The sequence below is a fragment of the Tubulanus polymorphus genome, chromosome 2, assembly GCF_964204645.1.
Source record: "Tubulanus polymorphus chromosome 2, tnTubPoly1.2, whole genome shotgun sequence".
NCBI lineage: Eukaryota > Metazoa > Nemertea > Palaeonemertea > Tubulaniformes > Tubulanidae > Tubulanus > Tubulanus polymorphus.
This window is the reverse complement of record NC_134026.1, coordinates 5,913,681-5,928,792: the sequence shown is the minus strand read 5'-3', so window position 1 is coordinate 5,928,792 and position 15,112 is coordinate 5,913,681. Positions and strand designations below refer to the sequence as shown.

Here is a 15,112-nt window from a genome sequence, read left to right as displayed (position 1 = left end):
CGTTCGTACGCGCGAGAAAAAAGAATCCTTTTAACTGTTCATCTCGCTGTTCTGCGGCCGGGACGTGTATGCGTGCGCAGGACGAGCGTCAGGATGGCGGACCAGAGGGTTGGGATGTTTAATAACCACGCAGCTATACTTATGAGCTGGGGACACGTGGCGGTGACGTCATATTTTCAATATTTCGCATATTCCACAATGTTTTCGCATTATAAAAGATCTGGAGGACAGGCGCTGTGCAAACGCCGCGAAACGTTGGAGACAGGTGCGTCGCTCGTTATTGGTCCGATCACGAACATTGATCGATCTCTCTGATCAGAATGGAAACCTTTACGCGCTATCGCGATGATAAATTGCACAATTTCTTTTCATATATTTCAATAGCGTGAGGCACAAAATGATACTAGTATTTCTCCGGTATATGGATATCTATCGAACAAATGATGTGGATCGCTTTGACGAAAGAAATATTTTTTCCCCAAAAAAATATTGCGAACGAATAATAGCCGATACACTCATGTATTGTATAAGCTTATGGAATATTTAACTTCTTTACAGCTTTTTCAATTTTCCATAGACAAGTGTGATATCAAGTAAAACCCCACAATAATGAAAAAAAAAAACTCGATGAGAATTTGACGTAATCGGCCCAATTTTCAAAAATAAATGTTTTCTCATTTCGTCCTTCTTTCATTATATTGTGGATTTTTACTTCATTAACTTTTTGCATCCTCCAAATTCGCACGCTTGAGGGTCACAACTATCCTTGATTAGTACAGAAAACAGTAGATTCGAATATTCAATCAAATTTTGATTGTATTAAAACATCTAATTTTATTCATCCTTTTCCCTGCATAACTACATAAATATCTCTGATAAAACTATATTTCACAGTGTTGCAAACGATTGTTTTAGCACCAATAATCCCTTTTCAGATAATATTGAGTCACATGAGGTCAATATGCTTTGGTACAGTATAAGTTTAAAAATCCCGAACAAAAACAAATTTGCTATGAACAAAGCCGTCATTAAGTGGCATTCTGGACTCTTGAACGTAGAGCGTGATTTATATATAAATCACTGTATTTTCCCAGCAAAATCAACCATACATTCTATACAGCTATTGCATAGGTTCTTTTAACAATGGAAGAACTATATTCGCCGCGATCGCACCAGCGTTTTTGGTCCGGGCCAAAAAACGCAGTTCTAGGTCCGAGCTAAATTTTAGCACGGATCAAATTATCGCGTGCGAAATGCAACTGGTTCCGGGAGTGTCGCGCTTAGCTTTGAATAAGCATTTAGTATCGAGTTCGAGTTCAAGTTCAAAATGAGTGACTGGTTTACGTGTGAACGCGCTCTCTTATTAGACACGGACCAAAGGATGTGGGCCTGATCCCGGCCAATTTGACGCGGGCCAAATCGTCTCTGTGTGCCCGCGGCTTTCATTATAATCTCAATGATTATCATCACAAAATTGAGGACAGACCATTAATAAAACTGTAAATATATCTTGGCCCAGTTCCACAGTTGTAAGTTAAGAGTTAACCCACGAGTTAAAATCAGTTCATTTTCAGAGTTTTAACTCTAGTAGTGAAATTCAACTCAGAACTGTTGAACTGGATCCTTATCTATATACCTTAACAGTAGAATGTTTATTGATGTGATAAAAAATCAGTTGGAAGAAAAGAACAAATTTGAACAAATTTCACACTGGATACAACAAAACAAAATAATTCATAACGAACATATTTGCACGGTATTGCACGGTATTTCTACCGAAATTAAAATAATAAAATAACACCAGTATTTAGGACAAGAATTTCAGACCGACGTGACTTGCGCGAAAGACTGGTGGACGGTCAATAATCAGTTTACAATCTTATTTTCGGAGGGAAAATGTACAATAACATTGGGTACAAAAATAGCTTGAGCATTTGAACGATCATAGAGCTGGCCAGACAAAATTCGTAAAATATCGAAAAGGAAAAGGCTAACATCGACTATGAATCCCTAGGACCAGAATCGCCATAAACATCCCGAGATTTATGTTGAATAATTTAACAAGTTAACTTCAGCTAATCAGGGCTGCCAATCTATGAAAAATGCTATCAGTAACAAATTGTATTTTTTCTAGTAACATCTTAACGAAATATGAAAGAAAATGTTCAAATCAATCAGTAATCAACAACAGTAACATCACAAACAAATCAAAACTGAAAATCAGGAACAATTAATTGGCAGCTCCGCTTAAGTTATCACTACAGTAAATAGAGACTACATTTTCGAATGAAGCGTTCCACGCTGTTTTATGGTGTCTTGAACTAAATTGTTTACATCACCGGCACAACCCCAGAACACAGACAAGCCTCCTCCGCCATGGCCATAGTTGTGGATAACCTACAAAATGAAAATTTACAATCTATTAAACAGATTAGAATAAACGTATGAAATCTTGATGTTAAGATGAAGCCTGTATAATGTGTGTATCAGGATTTTCCACCAGAGTGGTTGGAATCCTATACCCACTTATATCTGTTTTGTGTATACAGTGACTTGTAAGTTCACCTTTGAACTGGGTGCAGGTTAAGGTAATTGACTCACATCATAATTACTTATTGCATATGTCACCAGATAATGAGCCAGAAATCAATCAGCATTTTGAGGGAATGAAGGATTTATGCTTAGAGTGATCTTTTATAAACTGCACTCCACGGATTAACCGCAAAGAATGACCAAGCTGGTGACCACTTGTAAATATGACAATTTGACAAGTCGATCCAAGTGTGTTAATTACTACAGCTGGTGACCAATTGCCATTTGAAAATTACAAGTTGCCAACTAGTAACAGAATGAACCAAATGGCCATTGAGTGAAGTTGACCGAAGTGATGCATCTGACTTCAATGATAACTATGTTAAACAATGCAGAGGATATATTGCACATATTGCAAAACTAATACTTGTTGAATGGCCTCTAAACACTGTTAGGTGGCGATTTTGAGCTTGGCATCACATGGATGTATAAACTAGAGTCAACACGTACATCGAATCACATACAAGCATTTAGAGGTCTCCCCGGGCCCCTTGTTTCTAAAGTGGAAGAATAATACAATTGATTGTGGTTAAGAAAAAAATATTCTCTAATAATATCATTGTATTTCATCAAAATTACAACTTGACAAAAATATTGGTTGGTTTCTAGAATGGTGTTACGCATATACGACAAGCTGTATAACCACTGGCCAAGCGAGGTAGTTCTATTGGTCTGCTGGTTAGCATGCTTGTTTTCTACGCAACAGGCCCCGGGTTCGAGTTCGATCCCCAGCGAATGCACGTAATTTCACAGTCATTTCCTAATCGTTACAATGGGGAGATGTTCACTACGGAGGGGGTTTCACCGAGGGAGGTTTTACTGCGTAAAGAAATATATTCAATAGGGGTATAGCTAGTGCATTTGAGAAGTCAGTCAGAGTACTGGCAGCTGAGGTTTTGAATTCAATCAGATCTAACAGGTGCAGATCACGCATGTAATAAACATAGCTAACAAAGTTCATTCCACATAATCACTCTTTGATTCACAATACAGCTGACTTAATGAGAATGAAAAAGAAATCTTTGAATCAAGGTTTGAATGGCAATGAAAAACAAAACTGAACAAGTATATTTCTAAGTTGGTGAATGAAATTGAATATAATTTGACAGATGATGGTGCTGGTCAGTGAAATATTGAGTGTTATCACTAAATAATGTGATTCAAGAAATGGAGCTTGTAATAGAAATGGCATAGATGCTCCATTAATTATCAATAGATCGAAAAAATTGTAGCCTGGGGCATGGACTCGATGGAATAAATTTTTAGTTTTATTCTATACTTGGCAAGCTTGTGGCATATACCTCATGAATTATATCACTATTCGACTCAGCTCTTAGGATGGAAGCGAATATACTTAAAAAGCTTTTTGAATGTGTCAGATGTCTCACTAAAAATTGAATAAGAATTACCAAACTATGGGTCCACTCGGAAACGAAAGTGGTCATAAACGCTTGATAATCTGACAATTTCAATATCAATCGCCCCTGATAAACATATACATAAATGACCTTGAAGTTCACCGCAATTACAGAACATGTCATAAGCTAAAATTTTGCGGACTTAAAATGATCTTATTTCGGACCAAGACAAGAAGCCTTCTTGTTTCCGCTCCACACATTTTTCTTGCATAATGATGTTGGGTCCTAGGAGGATCGACAATTGATCAAAGCATCTTGGAAATTTCCCGTGAAAACTTGCAAGAAGTGTCGATTTTGCAGAACACTGCATATATGAACCAAATATCAAGGACCATACACCAAATGCCAAAAAAACGATTTTCTGACTACAGATGGACAGCTAAAAAGTGAACAAGTGGGCAGAAAACAGAAGTGATTCAACGCATTGGGGAAAATTAGTTATGAAAAAAAAGAAAGCTGTGCATTCTGTAAAATGTTCATCTTCTATTTGCTATTCGTATTCATCATTTCCTATTACTGAAAATCATAATCTTGCCCACGAATAAAGTATATTTGAAATTCAAATCGGTTAAATTTACATGAATACGACGACGACGAACATTACGATTATTCTTCGGTTATTAAATCGTTTCTCGAAAGAAAAACATCTGTAAGCTAATAATATAACACACACGAAGCCTGTCTGTACGTGGAGCAGTGTACACGACGACAACGGCATTATATGATTATTACTAGAAGTACGCACGGAACACAGATAGAATGACAGCGGGACTGTTGGACAGCTGTCGCCGTTATTATGCATATAGAAGATTGCCGCCGCGATTGTATTGTGAAAACGAAAAGATTTATACGCGTACGCTCGAATTTTCATCGATCGTGTGTAATGAAATAAAGATTTCGAAATACAGTTTTTACGGGCTGCGAACGTTTCAGATTATGCGTAATCACAGATTCGACAAGAATATTGACTGCGCTTCGATGCGGCTGGCACGGCATTGTTATGATTTCATAGACGAAATGCATTTTTTCGAAATAGATCGATCTTCTCATTCGAACGCGAAAAATGTTCCATATTCAATACGGAATGATTGATACGGGGGTCTATAGCCGGCTGTATTTCTTTTTAAAACTGTATGTCCCTATTTTTCTTCTGATAGGAAGAGGTTAAGGGCGGCTTGAATATAGGCCAGGGGCTAGTTGCTCAAAAGTTTGTTACAGTTAGTTAACCAGTAGATAATTCCCGCAATTCGATCCCACAATAATTTATTATAACAAAACCACAAAGTAACCGCTAACCAGTAGATAGTTGACATAGTGAAAATAAATTATAAGTTCATTGTTACTATGGTATTTATCCGCCGAAGACAAAGGGTCCGCAATCTAAATCGTTTTTCTCTGCCGTTAAGTTGCACTATTATATATTATCTATTTTTTTACATGCAAATTTCGAACCAAGAAATATCAATTTGATTATAATCGCCCAATAGTGCTGCCCTCTATAAGTATTTTTGCTATTCTGAAGACTAACTTCCCTAATTAGGCAGAGAGTTAAGGATCGGAAAATACATTAGGGAGTCCAGGTAAGTCTAAGTCCGAATTAGGCAAAATTTACGTCCTACGATACAATCATAGAACATGTCATCAGCTACAATTCTGCAATTGATTGTGGTAACAGAATATGCAAAGGTACCAATGCAAATAGACAAATGTAAATATAATTGAAAATTCAACTCCCCCGGTAGCGAAAACAAAAGAGATTACCCATCCAATCTAAAATCCTTCGTGAACAGCAATATGAACAGAATACCTTTTACGCTGGCATCGTTAATAGCCTGCATCTCCAGAAATTGTGCCTGTCAATACCGTATGTACTACCACCAACTTTTACCTGGATTCCATTTACATAATGAACACAATAGCCCACTGGATCTTAAGTCCTGAGTGGGCTAAAACACCAGAAAATGGATTCAGTACGACTTGATAAACTCACAAGCTGCAGGCTTACCTGAAACTTTTTCGTGCCATACTGTACATGTTCGCTTTCAAGTCTCACTTCATCTCGTCCTGGTCGCAGTCCAACGTATTCACCTAACACCGGAGCTTTCTGAAATGATTATAAATGTTCGTCGATGACAACTTCGGTTCACAATCAATCACAGTCAACTTCGATTGCAACAAGGAATTGGGTACCCTGGTAAATAAAGAGAGCTATTGAAAATCTTAACCACTACACTGCCCCATCTCTGCCACTTTTTCAATGTGGGATTTTAAAGAAATCGATATCGATAAACTGATTAGCAAACCCTACGTTAAAAGCATGCAGACTAATAATCTTGTGATACACGCATTCATCTAGACCGACTCACCGCTAAAGCTGGCACAAGTTTTGAGATGCCTTCTAATATGGACCTTCGGTCTGTATCGGTAGGGATTGTACTCCAGTTATCCCTGTGTGTAGTTCCACCGACGATAACCCAATCTTCGCTGAAAGAATCGAATACTGATAAAATATTCACATCAACACTGTCTTAACGGTAATCATTTTTGTAGGGATCTTCCGCATGAATAAAGAGCAAACAGATCTAGCCATGCAGATTTGAGGAAGGGTTCATCCCCCAGGGTTTGTCATACATACTTCGGAATCGCATAACTCGGTGGGTTAGTATCCCTCAATATGAAATGTTTCAGCCACGGAGCCTTCACTCGCAGTACATGTCCACGAATTGGAAATAGTTTATCGTCCCTCGTTAAATGTCGGGCTTCGAGTCCTGAGCAGTTTATCACAATATCATATTCGAAAGCTAACTGAGAAAATAAATGATCATTTCAAGTGAACATGTGAGATCAGTTCGAAATCGAAATATTAAGCAAATCAGGCGTAGAATTCAAGAAATTATCGTTAGATTTTTAAGTTAACGAAGAAATCCAGTGTTGACATCGTACTGTACACTAGCAAGTAGGCAGATTCGAATTTTTGCTAACCGCATTGGCATTGCCGGTTAAACCATTTCAGAAAAATTACGCTAGCTTATTACCTCATTCAAATTTTTTATTGTTCTGACAGTTGATTTTCCACCAAGGGCTAAAAATCTGCAATATACCATGCGAATGTATACATTTAAATGAAAGTATTGTGATAGTTGTAAAATAGCTGCACTGAGATGAAAATATGCGATATACATCACGGATATATGTTATATGCTACGTTATTACGAATAATTCACTACTGCCCCAGGTACTCATATCAACAACGAGGTTTCACTGTACCCCAATCTCTGGATATGTATAACACCGAATTGAGATGTCGGATTAAAAATTACAGTCCCAAGTTATCTGACTTATGCGTACTCTACTGTATTGTGATAGATAATATCAAGTGACTAGATAATCTGATTGTTAAAACTGTCAGTGCATTACATATATCTCGCAAAAACCTTCCTCATATTTACACCGGATAAAAATCTTGTATAAATTACATTCATAAACACAAAACATTCGTGTATGTTCTTACCTTTCAGTTAACCATGGAATTAGTTTCGAACCTTGTGCGATAAGGGAAGTAAAGAAAAACCCACTTCTGAATGATAAATAAACATATGATGCACAATTTTCAACTTTTACTGAGTGTTTCAACAATCTTAAAAATTACTCTTAAGCAAAAATTTCTACTTACTTAGATCCAGGATATCTATCAAGTTCCTCTCTTGTTAGCAAGCGAAAGTCGGGAATGAGATCTTTCCACGGAGGGCTCTATGCAAAAGAGATACCAAAGAAGCGTCAGAGTTCACTTTATCATTTGTGGCTAGACAAGAAAGTTTCAAGTTTTACCTTGACTTCTTGTTCCGGAAATAACTGATATCCTGATAGGTAAAAAATTCCAGCATTTCTGCCAACGTCATGGTTCACATATTTCTCCAAAAATTTATACGTCTCCACTCCCCATCGACTAGAATCAGAAATGAACAAAAAGCTAGGTGAGAACTGGATGAAGGCTACGCTTGCAATTGGGTAAATCAACAGGATTTATCGGTGAGGAAACCATGTCAAACTTGTCAACTGTTAACAGGCCCGGATCCAGGCGTGCTTTGGGTGCTAGATCATCCCCCCTTGGAAAATTTCCTTTCAAGCACATATGTACATTTTAAACATATGAGATGATCGAGCACTGCCTAATCATACTCAGTATGCATGGAAATTTGACTAATTCTTAAACATTTCTGGGGGATTATGAGCGGAGCACCCCCACTGAAAATCCTGGATCCGTTAATGCGGCCAAAGCTTGCAAAAAGTTGGCAATAACGATGACAAAAACTGAAACTCATTATTCCAGTAGAGCCAAATAGCCAAATAGTTTTTAAACAGTTATGGGCCAGACATTTTGGACTAACCTTTGAAGTTCAGGGGCAGTATTTGACATGTATATTGGTTCCCAGAATCCAGCAGCGACATCGCTAGTATTAAACGGTGACTGGCGACCGCTGAATATTCGAACGTCAACTTTTCCAGGATTTGATTCAAGAACACGAAGAGCTGTCGAGACTCCTATGATCCCAGCACCAATGACCGCGACTTTCAGGACCATGTTGTAATATTATCTAAAATAATCAAAATATAATAATTCAATGGGGCTCGCCGCGCTGAGCGCTGCCGCGAGATGGCGCGCGCGTGTTAGTGGCCCTAGTGATTTGAATTTGAATTGTAAACAACATTTTATTCATCTCCGCGTTCGAGCGAATTGACGATTTGAAAAGCGCTTGAATCTATTATAATGCCTCGCTATTGTTGTGTACCCCTTTGTAAGTCAAGAGTAGGCGGATTTAAGTTCCCTACGAACACAGATTTGAAAATGAAATGGCTTGTTGCGATAAAACGACTACAGAGTAGCGAGAAATCTGCAAAATTATGGCAGCCATCGGATACAGCTATCGTATGCCATCGACATTTTTTACCAACGGACTATAAACAGACACTTACCGGTAAATATGGCTTTCCTATTGAGTTTTCCAACTAAGGTGAAATAAGCGGTCAAGATCCAAGGCAGGCTGATTCGTTTAGGCCTCAGCTTGGGCCTATCGATATTATGCAATGTCGATGTTTTGAACTTTTTTTAAAAAGCCAGGCGCTTATTTTCATATCATCATAGTAGTTTGTTGATAACAGGATAATGATATAACTCAATTATGATAATAACAACAATAGGCCTAATAATTTATGTGGTAGATTTATCTTTTTAATTTAAAGGTTGTTGACTTGACTGGCAGCTGTTGATCTTTGAGTAGAAATATGTTTTTTTCTTTATGTGTTTCAGGTTCTAGAAGAAAATTAAAAGAGAATGCCATTCCGCGTATATTTGCCTTCACACCACCAGTTTCCTCAGATTCAGAGAGAGAAAGTAGAGCCAGTCGGCGAAGATTAAAACTGGAGGAAGAACCTGTACACCATGACATAGCCACTGAAGTTGAAATAGGCCTACAACATACCAGCAATTACAGAATGGACATAATAGAGGAACCAACCAATAAAAACACTAACTTGGATAAGAATATTCAGTGTTCCCTCCTTTCAGATCAATTTTTCTGTATCGAGAGATTTATGGTGGATCCTAGGTCGATCAAATATTACACCAGTTTTAAAGACTATGAACATTTGATGATGTTTTTCAGTGTACTAGGACCTGCTGCGTACGATTTGAATTACAAATGTCAGAAACTAACACCGGTCAATCAATTTTTCTTGACATTAATCAAATTAAGGCGTGCCAAGGAAGATATAGAACTGAGTATTCTGTTCGGCATATCAGAGAGTGTAGTTTCTAGGATTGTGTTAACCTGGGTAAACTTCATGTATTTCCAATTAAGTGAAATCAATACATGGCCAGAGAGAGAAGAGATAGACTGTTTCATGCCCAGTGGCTTTAAGCATCATTTTCCGTCAACCAGAGTTATTTTAGATGCTACAGAGATTCCAATTGAAAAGCCGTCGAATGTAAAATCTCAAACTGCAACTTTCAGCACATACAAACATAAGAACACGCTTAAAACTATGGTTGGAATATCACCGAGAGGGGTCGTTAGTTATGTAAGTGAAAGTTATGCGGGTTCAACAAGTGACCGACAAATCATTGAACGATCCCAGCTGTGTTCAAACACCTCAAAATACTTCAGCTCGAATGACAGCATCATGGCCGATAGAGGTATAATGGTACAAGATCTTTTTGCTACCAAGAACATTAAGGTGAACACCCCAACTTTATTGAAGGGCAAGAGTCAACTTGAACCTGAACAAGTAGTTCATGATCGTAGAGTAGCCAGTAAACGCATCCAAGTAGAAAGAGTAATCGGATTGTCAAAAACTTTTCTTATTTTGAAAAAAGACCTGCCGCTTAGTAAAGTCAATATGGGTTCTAGGATAGTTTATGTTTGTTTCAGTATAAGCAATTTCAGACCAGCTATTGTGAACGAATTTGCTTAACCTTATTGTTAATGTCTGTTAATTGATATCTAAAGTATATATTTTTGAGTTTTGTTTTGAGATTCATCGAAACCCCTGCTTTAAAGAAACATCATTGTTTCTCTTAATAGATTATTTAGGTAAATCCCAAATTCTTAGATATCAATTATGGGCCTGGACTGTAATTAATTGTCTGTCGTTGATATTCAAAATCTGTGCGCAATATAACCTATTTCACTTTGACTTAATCCACTCTTTTGCAGTGTTTTCAATTCAAAGGACAAACTAATTTTCATTCCAGTAACAAACCCTTTTATTGATTTAAAACTGGTAAAAACCAAAAATACAACAACGCTACATAAAATCTTTTTAAAATGCATGATAACACAGATATTTTATGTAAAATGGAAGAGTTTGAGTTTTGGGACTAAAGCATTCATGCCATAGTCAGGCGCAGCACATAATGAAATAATAAATAATCATGGTAATGAAATATGGTCAGAAAAGGAGTAAATCATTAATTTTCAAACTTTTGACCCACCATCGTCAGTAATTATGCATATAACTACACAACCTGACAAGTATATCTGTTTGAAATAACTATATATGATAAAAAATATTGATAATAGATGATAAAAAATATTAAAACTTAAAAGTATCAACAAATAGTAAGCCGATATTGACATGAAATCTATATCATACAATTGGGATGTACATGTATTTACAAATTTAGTTGTATGAAGATATTAATGCCAAAAACTATGGAATCTTCGGAAAATATCCGATCTATATCTCCAGGAATAATCTAGATGTTTTAGAACGCATGCATTGTTAAATACTTTGAATAGTACTTCCTATAAAAGATTTCTAATTTTGGAAGCAGAGATAGTTCACAGTGTTTTTGATCATGATAAACCCTCTCTACATAAAGGTCCTTATGAGTATAAACAACGAAATAGCACATTTTCCGTTTGCAAATATGCAACTGTCCTTGAATCTGATCATAGTAATTATGCGAACGTTTCAGCTTCTTATCTTTTGCACTAAGAAACTTGAAGTATGGCCCCGGAGCAATAAGTTCATTTCTACCGCGATACGGACATTTCACTTCAACAATGGCATCCTCAGACACAAGGCCATCTGGGCTCGCGCCTAGATAATCTATATCTGGCCTCACATGAAGTCCGCAAGGCTGTACTTTAACGGAGAATTTACCTTCAAAAGCCGCTATCGCCTTACTTTCGAATGTCTTTCCATGGCAAACAGCAGCATTTCTCAACGGAATATTATCGTGAAGAGATTTACACAATTTGTCGATATTGCGCCTTTTCGTGAGCGAAACAATTTCACCGAAACGAGATGCAGTTAATCGTAGCTGCCTTTCCTGAAACCATTGACTAGATTCTGCCTGCTTCCTAGTACTCCTTTCTAGTAATATTGCCTGTGTTTCATTTAACTGAAAAGGCAAAATGGAATATTAATTATAAGCACAGAGGGAAGGATAACATAGGTCACTCTCAGACACGTTGATTAAAAACTTACCTTAATAGAGTTTTCCACCCAATATTCAAGCAAAGTTTTTTTCAGATAATCATGGTCAATTGCTGCTGTTTTGATATCGGCTTTCTTGTACTTATACTTGATGGGTAGGTCTAAAGACGATACAGAGCAGTAATTAAGGACAATTCCCCGGACATAATCCTCGTATCCAGCTGATTTCCGGTATTTCACAGGCCTTGGATCCTCCATTGATACCTCGCGTTTCTTTGATTTTGATAGAGGTAAGTCACCAGCCTTGACAGGGGAACCTGTTAAGAAGTGACGGGTAAATTTAAACAAGGTCACAGCCGAGCTAAAAATTGAAAACCAAGTACATTATGTAAAACATTGCCATTACATCAGAATTTATAAAAAATAAGATATATAGGGTACGAATTTGCTGAATGGTGGCGATGTAACCAAACAACTTACCAGTATAAACAGACTTGGGCTTATGGAATGTTTGTAGATTTTCCGTACACGATTTAAGTATTTCGGGAGCGTTAGGCCCATCTGATGACACAAAATTAGCAAACATCAAAAGTACAGCCGCGACATGCTTACAGGTCCCATTAGGACCCTTACCGGCAGGGCACTCACAATGGCTGTTTCTGAATTCACCAGTTGTTTGAGACAATGATATCTGGTACGAGTATGAGATCTGCAATGAAATATAAAAATAAACTAATCAACAATGTTTGCTACATTACAACCTTTTAAGAATACAGTTGTATTGCAGATTTATGTGGATTTAAAGGAGGGAATATTGTGTTATTTTGATGAAATATAAAACTGGCCTACCTTTTTTTTCATAGCAGCACCAACTAATCCAGTCAGATAAACAATTCCGCTTTTGATGAGAATACTGCAGGCTTGAACACGTTGCGATTCTATGAGCTGCTGACCCTTCTCAATAGCTTTAATGTCTTTGGTACAGTGGTTGTCCATTGCCATTCTATACGTGAAATATGCAGTTACTGTGTCAATATTGAATTTTGGCAATACAATCTTATGATCATTTGTAAGCTGTTTGAAACCGCATGTGGGCCATTCCGGAACTGTTTCTTGTGGTAATGTTATGGCCGGTCCCCTAAAATCGTTGTTACGGCCGTATGCTTCTAATCTGCAATGAACACGAAATAATCATGAAATATAAACATCTAATGTCAAAAATCATTCAATCAACTAACAGAAAGTTGACCCAGAGTTGAAATGTTACATCGAAATGATTACTCCAAGCATGGACGTCTATACGTCCATGGTCATACAGATTTGTATTTAACTCAACTGTGTTGTGGTAAGAAGGTATATAAGTAAGGTATTCAGTTTACCGTCACCTCAAGTTGATCAGGGTTCTGACTATAATTCCAATAACATATAAAAATTCAATAGAGACTAGACACAGCAGCAGACATGTCCAATGATTTATGGATACATTGGCAGTAAAATTTGGCATCAGCTTCAATTCATGTTCGATAGATGGCGCCAGTGGTAACTCAGCTGTTGCGATGGTTAGCTGACAAGGCGTCCTACATCCCGATAATAATCCCTACATTTCAAGATATAAACATTGCCATCTAAACTTCTCAAGGCAATCATAATATCAAATAGTGATTTAAAAAACGTTTTATCGATGACTTTTATGTGCATTATGTTTATTTTCCGGACATGAAAACCGAAAAATAATGAAAGATATCGCGGGACGGGACGCGTGGGACCGGCCATAGCCATCCTCGCAGCCCGGGCTGGTGACGGTAAACTTGTACTATACCCTGACCCACAACCCACTGAGGTTTAGCTTTCATCTCTGGATCTATTAAAACACGTTCATTTCACTTGAGCATAGGTCTAGAATCATCGATGATTTTGGCAAAAAATCACTGTTGATTCCATGATCATTGCAACATTTTTGCGCAGACTAAACGACTGAACACCATCAACCGCATGGAAATATGATCGACATTTAAATTACCTTTCAATTAGGTTGATTTTCCTCCCATAGGTTACCGCACCTCGTCGGCTTAACTCTTGTTTCAGCTTCGGTACAGTCCATGACCCGTAATTCTCTGACATTATTACAATTTAAAAGTAGGAAATCGAGCGCGGAAGTGAGCGGAAGTCGATACGCGATGGCTACTAACGCACACACGCCACCTGGTGTCCATAGCGACGGCGAGCCCCATTGCTTATTTTGGTGATTTTGGCATTTAGGCCTTTAGAGTATAAAACTCAAGTATCTGTTATAGGCCTACGGTTGCCTAGGATACATACAGCAAGCCACCTAGTTTATCGCCAATCCTTTTGAATCACTAATTACCCGCTCACACCAAGAATATCACGAATGAGTCCTGAGTGAAAATCAAACAACGTTATAAATCAAACTGTGCAATTAAGGTGTAAAGAATCTCTTGCACCAAAATCTCACTAAGTCTACCTATGGTTACCTACTTTTGTTTCAAAGTAAACAGTTCAAGTTTATTTCAAGGAAAGAAAAAACTTTATACCGGTACGAAGAGATTTGAAATGAACCAATGAAATTTTCAAAATTTCATAATGAGCACAAATGAAAGAAAAGAAACTTCAGTATGGGCCAAACAAAGCCTGGACATTTTCGAGTTCCATATATGAATTATACTTCAATGAATACAAGGGGAATAGTGATATATTAACTCTTAGCTGACAAAGTTCATTAAGTTCAACGATAGGCCCTACCCTATTTCCTTAATTCTAGTTACTACAACTCCTAAATCATTCATTGTAGCCCGGTTCCAAATGACAAGAAGACTATAGGCCTTAGGTCGTACCAGTCTATTCAGTAAATTAGAATAGAAAATTCAGGATTTGAATCAGGCCATCTTACTAGCACAGCATTTTCATACTTTCTTTACAGGGAGAACCCGTTGCCGTGCACTAGTGGGGTCTCCAAACCTTCGGTTTGGTCCCCTAACCTTACCTCTAATCCTAACCCTGTGGACCCTATACCATATCAAAATCTTTATTAGTACACATTCTATTATATATAGGGGATGGCATAATAATTTTTACTAAAATAATGCTGAGTCGCCAAAATATCCACTTAGTACTAATCTAATTTCAAGTTAGTGGCAACAATA

General features: G+C 37.5%; 3 protein-coding genes across 6 annotated transcripts; 1 reads left to right on the top strand and 2 right to left on the bottom strand.

Annotated features, from left to right (window-relative positions):
• Positions 1 to 837: 837 nt before the first annotated feature.
• LOC141900697 (D-amino-acid oxidase-like) lies at positions 838 to 14,346 on the bottom strand. 2 transcript variants are annotated; one of them, XM_074787705.1, is made up of 10 exons: positions 14,271 to 14,346; positions 8,399 to 8,605; positions 7,839 to 7,956; positions 7,684 to 7,760; positions 7,522 to 7,587; positions 7,046 to 7,100; positions 6,646 to 6,815; positions 6,377 to 6,494; positions 6,016 to 6,114; positions 838 to 2,397 (listed from the first exon to the last, which is right to left on the bottom strand). In XM_074787705.1, the coding sequence occupies exons 2-10, from the start codon at positions 8,590 to 8,592 to the stop codon at positions 2,275 to 2,277; spliced, it is 1,020 nt and encodes a 339-aa protein (XP_074643806.1). In that variant the 5' UTR covers positions 8,593 to 8,605; positions 14,271 to 14,346; the 3' UTR covers positions 838 to 2,274. The 2 variants fall into 2 exon arrangements, with proteins under 2 accessions (XP_074643806.1, XP_074643807.1); XM_074787706.1 differs by lacking the exon at positions 14,271 to 14,346 and adding an exon at positions 8,985 to 9,157.
• LOC141900695 (uncharacterized) lies at positions 8,779 to 10,601 on the top strand. The gene is made up of 2 exons (XM_074787704.1): positions 8,779 to 8,986; positions 9,319 to 10,601. The coding sequence occupies exons 1-2, from the start codon at positions 8,779 to 8,781 to the stop codon at positions 10,479 to 10,481; spliced, it is 1,371 nt and encodes a 456-aa protein (XP_074643805.1). The 3' UTR covers positions 10,482 to 10,601.
• On the bottom strand, positions 10,741 to 14,274 carry LOC141900694 (uncharacterized). 3 transcript variants are annotated; one of them, XM_074787701.1, is made up of 5 exons: positions 13,972 to 14,274; positions 12,801 to 13,122; positions 12,432 to 12,660; positions 12,003 to 12,268; positions 10,741 to 11,916 (listed from the first exon to the last, which is right to left on the bottom strand). In XM_074787701.1, exons 1-5 carry the CDS (start codon positions 14,070 to 14,072, stop codon positions 11,275 to 11,277), a joined length of 1,560 nt encoding a protein of 519 aa, XP_074643802.1. In that variant the 5' UTR covers positions 14,073 to 14,274; the 3' UTR covers positions 10,741 to 11,274. The 3 variants fall into 3 exon arrangements, with proteins under 3 accessions (XP_074643802.1, XP_074643803.1, XP_074643804.1); XM_074787702.1 differs by lacking the exon at positions 13,972 to 14,274 and adding an exon at positions 13,219 to 13,289; XM_074787703.1 differs by having other exon boundaries at positions 10,827 to 11,916; positions 13,331 to 14,274.
• Positions 14,347 to 15,112: the final 766 nt, after the last annotated feature.

What these genes read in the sequence shown, in the direction of transcription:
- LOC141900695 (XM_074787704.1), top strand. Translation starts at nt 8,779, where the DNA reads ATGCCTCGCTATTGTTGTGTACCCCTTTGTAAGTCAAGAGTAGGCGGA. An exon ending in CTATAAACAGACACTTACCG is followed by an intron (nt 8,987 to 9,318) that starts GTAAATATGGCT and finishes TATGTGTTTCAG; the next exon opens with GTTCTAGAAGAAAATTAAAA.
- LOC141900697 (XM_074787705.1), bottom strand. Translation starts at nt 8,592, where the DNA reads ATGGTCCTGAAAGTCGCGGTCATTGGTGCTGGGATCATAGGAGTCTCG. An exon ending in ACTGCCCCTGAACTTCAAAG is followed by an intron (nt 7,957 to 8,398) that starts GTTAGTCCAAAA and finishes TTCTGATTCTAG; the next exon opens with TCGATGGGGAGTGGAGACGT. An exon ending in ATTCCATGGTTAACTGAAAG is followed by an intron (nt 7,101 to 7,521) that starts GTAAGAACATAC and finishes GGTATATTGCAG; the next exon opens with ATTTTTAGCCCTTGGTGGAA.
- LOC141900694 (XM_074787701.1), bottom strand. Translation starts at nt 14,072, where the DNA reads ATGTCAGAGAATTACGGGTCATGGACTGTACCGAAGCTGAAACAAGAG. An exon ending in AAAATCAACCTAATTGAAAG is followed by an intron (nt 13,123 to 13,971) that starts GTAATTTAAATG and finishes TGTTCATTGCAG; the next exon opens with ATTAGAAGCATACGGCCGTA. An exon ending in GGGTGGAAAACTCTATTAAG is followed by an intron (nt 11,917 to 12,002) that starts GTAAGTTTTTAA and finishes TTGCCTTTTCAG; the next exon opens with TTAAATGAAACACAGGCAAT.